At 34.5% G+C, this 9,589-nt stretch overlaps 1 protein-coding gene across 1 annotated transcript; it reads right to left on the bottom strand.

Annotated features, from left to right (window-relative positions):
• Positions 1-3,601: 3,601 nt before the first annotated feature.
• On the bottom strand, positions 3,602-7,764 carry LOC127096930 (indole-3-pyruvate monooxygenase YUCCA6). Its single transcript, XM_051035460.1, has 4 exons — positions 6,693-7,764; positions 4,973-5,221; positions 4,626-4,748; positions 3,602-4,414 (listed from the first exon to the last, which is right to left on the bottom strand). Exons 1-4 carry the CDS (start codon positions 7,401-7,403, stop codon positions 4,196-4,198), a joined length of 1,302 nt encoding a protein of 433 aa, XP_050891417.1. The 5' UTR covers positions 7,404-7,764; the 3' UTR covers positions 3,602-4,195.
• Between the last annotated feature and the right edge of the window lie 1,825 nt (positions 7,765-9,589).

The following is a 9,589-nucleotide window of genomic DNA, read 5'->3' as shown; positions in this document are numbered from 1 at the left end:
AATTTGCTCAACATAAGGTAGTTAGTCAAAAAGAACTACAAGGCGTAGATCAAAGACAAGATGATGGAAGTTCTCGACTCAAATTGAAGTTTGATCTTGAAGGCTCCAATGTCTCAGAATAGAACCTTCAAGATTGAACTAAATGTGATGGAGCATAAGTGCCTTGCAAAAGCATCCATCAGAGATGAATGGATATGGCATTATAGACTTGGACATCTCAATTTCAAAGACATCAGATATTCGAAGAGAAGAAATGTGGTTTCAAGATTACTAGAAATCGACATTCCACACGAAGTGTGTGAAGAATGCGTGCAGGCGAAACAACATAAGAACAACTTCAGTAAGGATACAGGAAGCAGGTCGAAGGAAATTCTTGAAGTCATATACTCTGATGTATATGGTCCTCTCCAGGTGGATTCGATTGGAGGTAACAAATACTTTGTTACATTCATAGATGATTTCAGTCGAAAACTGTGGTCTTACCTGATCAAAAAGAAAAGTGAAGTAATTGAGGTATTTGCAAAGTTTAAATTTATGGTTGAAAGACAGAGCGGTCGAAAGATCAAGATTTTGAGGACTGATGGTGGTGGAGAATATGTGTCTAAAGACTTCGACGCATTATGTGTGAAAGAAGGAATTATGCATGAGGTGGTGCCACCCTACACTCCACAACAGAATGGAGTCTTAGAAAGGAAGAATAAATTATGAGTATGGTTAGAAGTATGTTGAAAGGAAAACATCTACCCAAAGAATTATGGGGAAAAGCTGTGTCGACTGCGACATATATCCTGAACAGATGTCCGACGAAGAAGCTAGAAGGAATCACGCCAGAAGAATGTTGGTCTGGTATTAAGCCTAACTTAAGTCATTTGAAGGTGTTTGGATCTATAGCACATGAACATGTTCCAGATTAGTTGAGAAGAAAACTTGATGACAAGTCGAGTCAGATGATCCTGATAGGATATTATTCGACTGAAGGATACAAGTTGTTCAACCCAGTGAATAAACAAGTGGTGATCAACAGGGACGTGATCATAGATGAGCTTAAAGAGTGGGATTGGATTGAGAATGTCAAGAAAGATTCAGTGAGAATCTTTTGTGATGAACCAGCTAGTGAAGTAGAAAGAGAAGTTCGATAGGAAGAAGTCAGAGGTGAAGCAGGCCCAAGCAGACCTCAAAGAACAAGACACATGCCTGCAAGGTTGCAAGAATGTGTGATTACATCAGATTATGTGGTCAGCAAGAAGGTGAGCTGGTACACTATGCTTTCTACGCAGATGTCGAACCAGTCAATCCAGATGAGGCACTGAAATATTCGAAGTGGATGAAAGCAATGGACGAAGAACTGAAGTCAATCGAAGTAAATAACACTTGGTCACTTGTCGAATTGCCCCTATACAAGAAGGAAATCAATGTGAAGTGGGTATACAAGGTAAAGTTGAATCCCAAATGAGAAGTGACTCAACACAAGGCGAGACTTGTGGCGAAAGGATTTCTTCAGAAAGAAGGAATTGACTTCGATGAAGTTTTTGCACCTGTTGCTAGGATCGAAACAATTAGGTTGGTTGTTGGTCTAGAAAATATAAATAACTGGCAGATGTGTCAGATGGAAGTGAAATGTGCATTCCTGAAAGGCCCTTTAGAAGAATAAGTTTATGTTGCACAACCAACTGGATTTGTGAAACAAGGCGAAGAACGAAAGGTGTACAGGCTGCATAAAGCCCTATACGGACTTAAACAAGCTCCAAGAGCTTGGAACAAGAAGATAGATGGCTTTCTAAGGGAGAAGGAATTTGTGAAGTGCAAATCTGAACATAGAGTATATGTAAGAAGAAGTAAGAGTGAATTGATTATACTATGTCTCTATATCGATGACTTGTTGATAACGGGTAACTGCAAGAAAGAGATCGAAGACTTCAAAGGTGATCTCAACAAGGAATTCGAAATGTCAGACCTGGGTCACATTTCATATTTCCTTGACATCGAATTCTACAAGAGTGGTAGAGGTTTGATGATGCACCAAAGAAGGTATGCATGCGAAATACTCAAGAGATTTGAGATGCAAGATTGCATCCCAACTTCGACTCCAACTGAGCCCATATTACAACTGTCGAAAGATTCAGATGAAGATGATGTCGACCCAACTCAATATAAAAGAATTATTGGGTCACTTCGATACCTTTGTCACACAAGGCCTGAATTAGCTTACATTATAGGTATGGTGAGTAGGTTCATGAAGAAGCCAAAGGTATCACATCTAGCAGCGACGAAGAGGATACTAAGGTATCTAGAAGGAACTCTCGACTATGGAATTTTGTTTCCTGCAGCTGATGAAGGAAAGGAAAGCAAACTAGTGGGATACACTGACTTAAGTTGGTGTAGTGATGCTAAGGATAAAAAAATCCACAACGGGCTATGTGTTAATTCTAGATGGTGCACCAGTTGCTTGGAGTTCGAGAAAGGAGCTAGTAGTGACATTATCGTCGTGCGAAGAAGAATACATAACTGTTTCTCTTTGTGCATGTCAAGAAACGTGGATGGTGAATCTGGTCGAAGAGATAACAACGAAGAGTCATGGAACAATTACCATGAAGATCGACAACATGTCAGCTATCAATTTGGCGAAGAATTCGATAACACATGGTCAAAGAAAGAACATCGAGATGAGGTTCCATTATCTTCAAGAGCAGGTAATAGATGAGAAGATGAATGTGGAACACTGCGGAACTGAGAATCAGATTGCAGACATCATGACGAAGGGAGTGCAGGTTGAAGTGTTTAGAAGACTAAATGCTATGATGAATGTAGATAGCTACGACACAATGAATTAGGTGGTGTGTTGATTTGTAATTCCTTGTGTCGAAGCAGGTTTCTCGACAAAACAAGGAAGTGTCGAACCACCTAGTATGTTGAGTTGTGTTAGTGTGTCTAAGTGTCGAAGCATGTTGCTTCACACATGATTTTGACTTATGCCTATTTTAGTAGTGTTAGCTATTTTGGGCTTTTATAGTTTTGGGCTTTGCCTTGAGGTCCAAGTTAACCTAAATCTATAAATAGAGGGAGTAACCCTTATTCTTGTAATGAAGTGAGTAAAATATTCATAACATTGTAATTCACAGTATTTTGCAATAGCAAAGTAAATAAGAAGTTTTCCACAGTTTGTACGCAGAGAGAAAAACTCGATAGAATTTAATTCTTCTTCTCCTTCATTGTTCTTTACACTTTTTCTTTCTCCATTGTTCTTCTCTTTTCATTGTTATTATGTGGGTGATAACAATCCTGTTCATCAAGATTTATTGAAATTCTCCATAGGTTTTGGTGGATTTCCAACCGCTTCATTATTATTCTTGTTAGTTTGAACAAAATTTCAAATTTATAGAAATACTTTTAATTATCTACAAACAAAGTTCTCACATTGACCCGAAAAAATTTAAAATTTAGATATTTATGTAATTTGAATTAAAATCTTAACAGCATGACGAACCTATGTTTTAATAGACAATAATTTGTTGCTATTAATTTATCTTTGTTTTCTTTTAAAATTTAGAAAAAAAAATGATTAGAAAGATGAAGCATTTAAAATTGCATAAAGGCAAGAAAAGAACACAAAAACTCTATTCCTTTAGATTAAAAATCTATGAAAATATATGTATAACCACATTACATAACACACATTCACTCTTGATGATTATCTCCTCAACCTCTTACACTCATTTTGGCCACTTTATTTCCTTTTCTCTAAACCTACATAGCAAAAAGTTGCAATATACAAAATGCAAATGTCCTCTCTCCTTACAATCCACAAGAAAATCAATAAAATGAAAACCATAATCCTACTCTTCTTCAATTTCAATGTCACATATTCTCAAATCCATGCATAGGACACCAATGTATAGCTAGGAGGAGCACCACCCTTGTTAGCATCATGCACATATGCAATGGCACAACAAAATCCCCCATCACCATTTTAGTTTTATCTTATCTTTCCTTCTTTCCAGAAAAAGAGTCATGATGATTCAGAGTTTGGCCGAGAAATAAATAAGTTTGAACAAAAAATATTTTAGCTAGAATTCAAACAGATTCTCCAAACACTTCACGCGTCAGCCTTAATCTGAACTCATAAACGACTTTTCTTCTTCCATCACCATTTATTCTATATCATCTAATTTGGCATAATTAACAAACCAACTTATGATCATGACTTGGATTGTGGCAATAGAGCAAAAGCCAAAGTATGCTTTGCCTCAGATTTCCAACACCATTCAATATCTTGAGCTATATTTTTTGCATCCATGGATGCACCAAGAAGTCCACGTTTGGTGAAACCAACAGCATAGAGGCCATTTTCACCTTTCCATCCATTAGGAAATGGCTTCATAGGGTATCCATCTTTCTTAGAGAACATATCCTTATCCTGCACATATACCATTTCGATTATTTAGTATTACTATTACTTTATTTTTCTTGCTTTATATCATTTTCAAAATTCAGATAGAAAGATAGCCTCTTTAAATTTATTCCATTCCTTTTAAAATAAAAAACTTTAGCACATGTTAGTGCATTAAAAAATTTCTTTTATTTAAAATAAATAAATATAGTGTATAATATAATTTATGATTTAATACCTTTAGCCAATAAGGTACATTACTTTTGTAACCAGTTGCTAATACAATGGCATCAAAATTTTCTATCTTTCCATCAACAAATTCCACTGTGTAGCGTTTTAACCTCTTGATTCCTGAACATACCTGAATCAAATAAACAATTTAATAAAAAATAATTAATTGAAATTATATAACCTTAATACAATAAAGTGTGTATGATTTGATTGAAAACACATAATGTTGGAAAATCTTTCAACACTAAATAAACTGATTTCAAGGTGACACTAAAATCTTTTTTGACTCAAAGTGACACTAAAATAAAATCTTGAGGATTAAAAAAAGATTGAACTTGATTTGATAGAAAGTACCTTAATGTCTCCTCTTTTGATCTTGGCAAGGGCACCCACATCTAGGACTGGTGTCTTTCCAGACAATTTTTTGAGTTCAAGGGGTCCCTCGCGGGGCCGAACCAAACCGAATCGCGCCGTGTCGCCGAGCAATAGCCAAGACATGATGAGAAGGATGCAATCCACAAGCTGCATAGGCAGCCACTTGAGCAACCACATGGACAGCCCAAAAGTTGATTTTCCCAGCATATCTCTTGGTAGGATGTGTACCTTTAATCAAACCAAAGAAAAAGTAGCATCATGAGATTATTTACTTGCATAATTTGAATACACTTTTCTTTAATAAAAACAAGAGAAATCACGTTAAATCAGCTCGATTAATAATTATGCAGAAGGTCCGACTATATGAATACAAATTCGAATTCGCGATATTCTACTTATTAGACTATTAGACAAACATAAGAAAGACAAAAACAATCGTTTTAATTTTGTAGCGTCTGCAATCTAGATCACAAAATTAAATGTTATTTTCACATTATTAAAGGAAATGACTCAACCTCGACCATGACTAGACTTAAGATTTAGTTTTGGAGATGCTTGATGTTTTCCATCATAATAGTTTCATTCCAAACACACAAAAAAGTGAAAGCAAAAAATAAGAAAAAGTAAAAGGTGGGAGCTTATGTGGGTTTTTTTTGGCCCTTGGTAGGTCTTAATTGTTTGGTGGCCATGCTCCATTTGTAATAATAATAGGGAAAGAGTTCTCTTTCTTTTGCAAAGAACATCATGGGAATGAGAAAGGAGGGAAAAAAAAAGCATAAGGGTCATGTTCTATCCCATGCTAGGCATGATTGAGAGTCCAAAAAAAAGGTGAAATATAAATGCTTTTTATGATACTAGTGCTAAAAAATGAATTATTCAAAATACTTTTGAATTGGTTCTAAATTAACAATCAATTGTGCTTGTAGCCACTACATGAAACTATGAGTAATTTACTTTGAAGTAATGATAAGTTAGAAGAAAAAACTTTGATGATGAGTTTTACTTGACATATTATATTTTACATTAAGTTAGTTCCTTAGTGCACAAGTAAGTTAAGTCTTGCATCATAAATAAGTTATTTTCTACCATTTAATAAAAAAAGTTATAATGAAACATATCTCATAAATATTAAAAAAAACACTTGTATATGACATAAAACTATCTTACTTGCATAACAAAAGAAAATTAAAAATATATATCATAATCAAATTAATTAGTAGTGCAACTTCATTTTTGAGAATGAGCCTATAAAAGATTACAATTCAATGTTCCTTAATTTGGACAATGAAGTTACTAATAATGAACCCATTTTTTTATTTAAATAAAACAAAAATGAAAATCAACTCATACATAACGAGTAATCTATATCCCAAATTTGACAAAAGCCAATAAAAGGAAAAAAAATAGTTAAGAAGAAAAAAAGTGAATGTCTTGTTGCTATGCTTAGATTATTTTTGTTCATGTTAAATCATGAATCTCAAAATTGGAATGGTGTTCAAACTTTTAACCAGAAATAAAAACAACTTTATAGCATTTTTGGTTTACGTCGATTTTCATATTCATATATAAGAATTTGAATTATCTAAGTAATGTTGCAGCAGTTGTTAAAACCATTTAATTTAATGGTTTATGCTACTGCTACAACATTTTCAACTGATAGAAAATTCTGTTTCAGAGAGAAAGATTTAAGAGTACTTACCGAATCTCTAACGACAATAGAAGGAGCAGCATCATGATTACAAAGATCCAAACAAATTTCCATACCAGAATTCCCACATCCAACAACCAAAACTTTCTTCCCTCTAAATTCTTCACCACTTTTATACAAACTAGTATGCTTAATACTACCACCAAACTCACCAACTCCTTCCATCTCCGGCACCACCGCCTCCGCATTCTCCCCCGTCGCGACAATCAACCACCGACAAACAAACTCGGTAATCATCCCTCCTTTTCCCTCACTCCTCACCCTCCAAAACCCAAGTGTAGCATCAAACTCAGCATGTTTCACTGTCTCATTGAACCAAGGCCTAATATCGAATTTCTCCGAGTAACTTTCCAAATACTCTATAAACTGTTGTTTTGTTGGATATGTTGGGAAACCAGAAGGGAATTTCATTAATGGAAGCTCGCAAACTTGTTTCGGTAAATGAAGACGAAGTCGGTCGTAGGTTTTTAGTTTCCATAGTGAAGCTATGCAGTTCGATCTTTCTAGTATTAAACTTGGAACACCTTTTTGTTTTAGGTATGCTGCTACTGCGAGTCCGGAAGGTCCAGCTCCTACTATCAATGGACCTGGAATCCATAAACATCTTTCATTTGAAGAAGTTGAATTGTTTTTGTTCATATTCTCTATGAATAAAGGATCATTTGCTTGTTTTCCTTCTAATTCTCTTAGGTAGGAGTCCATCTTAAAAATACGAATCGAAACGACAGAGGCTAAGACTGATATATTATATTAAACAAGTGGAGTTTAAGAATGAAATGGACCAGGACAAGGACAAAATGAATGTCTTTAAATATTGAGTTTATGGGTGGTTGGTTTTGGATTTTTGTTGTGTGTTTGAAAATTTTAGGTTGGGTTTCAAGAGAAGAAGCTCTGTTTTGAGGATTGGTTCAATTGTGAAATATGAAAATTTCTTGTGAGTTTGTGTTTGTGTTTTGTTTGTGTGTTGTTTTCAATGGAAGAGAGTTATTAAAGGGAAGGATGAGCACTACCTATGAGGCTAAATCAGCATTGATAGCAGAGAGTGACTCAGAAGAATAATTGTAATATCTCTGCATATATATATATATATATATATATATATATATATATATATATATATATATATATATATATATATATATATATATATATATATATATATATATATATATATATATATATATATATAGTTTTGTTTTTGTTGAGTTTATACGCAAGTGGTAAAATGAAAAATAACACTACTTGGTAGGTCTTACAGTTATAGCTTAATTGTATGTTTTTGTGGTGCCACTTGGTATCACATGTAATTTTGGTCCCACGCTAAAATTCTGTGAATTAAGTCTTTTAAATATCTTGTTTTTTCCTTAAATGCAGTCATGTATGTCATGGTTTCATCTAAGTTTCAATGCTAACGTGGTACTGGTTTACTTAATCCGGTTGCAATTAAGATTAGTGTTCATCACATGCATCGTTGGTTGTAACAAAATGGGTATTTTAGTGGTGTTTTTTCTTTAATTGAGGATATTTTTCTAGAGTTAGAAGTGCAATTAAGATCAAGAGGGTTTGCATGAAGTGACGTGTAGCTCGGACATAAGATACTGAAATGCAAAAATGCTAAGAGAGAGAGCATTTAGCTTAGACATTATTCATTTAGATTTCATATCCTCTTTAGCTTATGAAAAGACGATACTATTCTTATAAATTTATTTTTTAAAAATTAAAAAATTTGCAATACATAGGCGTGAATTTGAAATTGCGGGACGATATCAAAAATTAGGAGCAATTACTAAAATTTCAAAACTAGTGAGCATTTATATCAAAATTTTCAAAATTTCAAGTATTTTGTACCGAAAATTTAAAAATTTCTGATATTTTTATGAAATGTTTATCGGAAATTTCAATATTTTTGGTACAAAATCCTATTGAATATATTGGAAATTTCATAATTTTCGATAGTTATAAAAATCTGGTTTATATCGGAAATTCTGAAATTTCTGGTATATATTCCATGAGAATTTATACCAGAAATTTTGACATTTTCGATATGTGCTAAAACTTTGTTTTATATCAGAAATTATAAAATTTCCGGTAGTGTTTAATATATATATATATATATATATATATATATATATATATATATATATATATATATATATATATATATATATATATATATATTCTTCATTTTTTTACAGTGAAATACAGAGGCAATGACGACATTATTGCAGGGAGAACTGTTGATCGAGCAGTATACCTAGGGCTGCCAGGGATGCTGAGGCCGAGTCTTCCCAGGTACGGGCTGGACGAATGGTCCCAACCGGTTCACACCGAAAGCGGCTGGCCGAGCAGGGTCAATTCCACACACCTTGTTGCACTCGACGCCGACCGGTACGATCAATAGAGAAACCTAGAGATGAGGTGGTTCCAGATGCTGTTGTTGTTGATTCAGTGGTTTAGGAGGTTGCATATCGATTGTTGGGGTTGAGGAGGTTGTTGAGGAGACTGGTTTGGAGGAGGTTGCTCGGGTGGTCCACCCAAATGTTGTTATTGCTGATTTAGCCCATCTGTTAGTGCTGACACAGAGGTTACAACTCCTTCGACCGAGTCCTCTATGCGCACTAAAGGAGGATTCCCTGGAGGACCCATTGAACGACCAATGCTTACTAAGTATGCTCACCATGTGGCATTACGACTATGGCAAGGAAAGATATATGACTTTTATGTTTAACTCTAATTTGTTTATTATTGTGCCATGAAATCTAAACACTAATTTATTTATATTTGTTTGTCACATGAGCGTCCCACTCTGAAGGTGACATCACATGGGTCGAAGATGAAGGACTTCCTGAAGATTCCGATGCCTGAGCAGGTCATCCAGATTTTACAGG

This window comes from Lathyrus oleraceus, chromosome 6 (assembly GCF_024323335.1).
Source record: "Lathyrus oleraceus cultivar Zhongwan6 chromosome 6, CAAS_Psat_ZW6_1.0, whole genome shotgun sequence".
Classification (NCBI taxonomy): domain Eukaryota; kingdom Viridiplantae; phylum Streptophyta; class Magnoliopsida; order Fabales; family Fabaceae; genus Lathyrus; species Lathyrus oleraceus.
The sequence above is the reverse complement of the archived record's forward strand: the minus strand, read 5'-3'. Positions and strand labels throughout refer to the sequence as shown.

Bases quoted from the DNA above. Each gene is read 5' to 3' on its own strand.
- LOC127096930 (XM_051035460.1), bottom strand. From the start codon at position 7,403: ATGGACTCCTACCTAAGAGAATTAGAAGGAAAACAAGCAAATGATCCT. The intron at 5,222-6,692 runs GTAAGTACTCTT...GTTTGATTAAAG, and splicing joins CTATTGTCGTTAGAGATTCG to GTACACATCCTACCAAGAGA. The intron at 4,415-4,625 runs GTATTAAATCAT...GTATATGTGCAG, and splicing joins ATGTACCTTATTGGCTAAAG to GATAAGGATATGTTCTCTAA.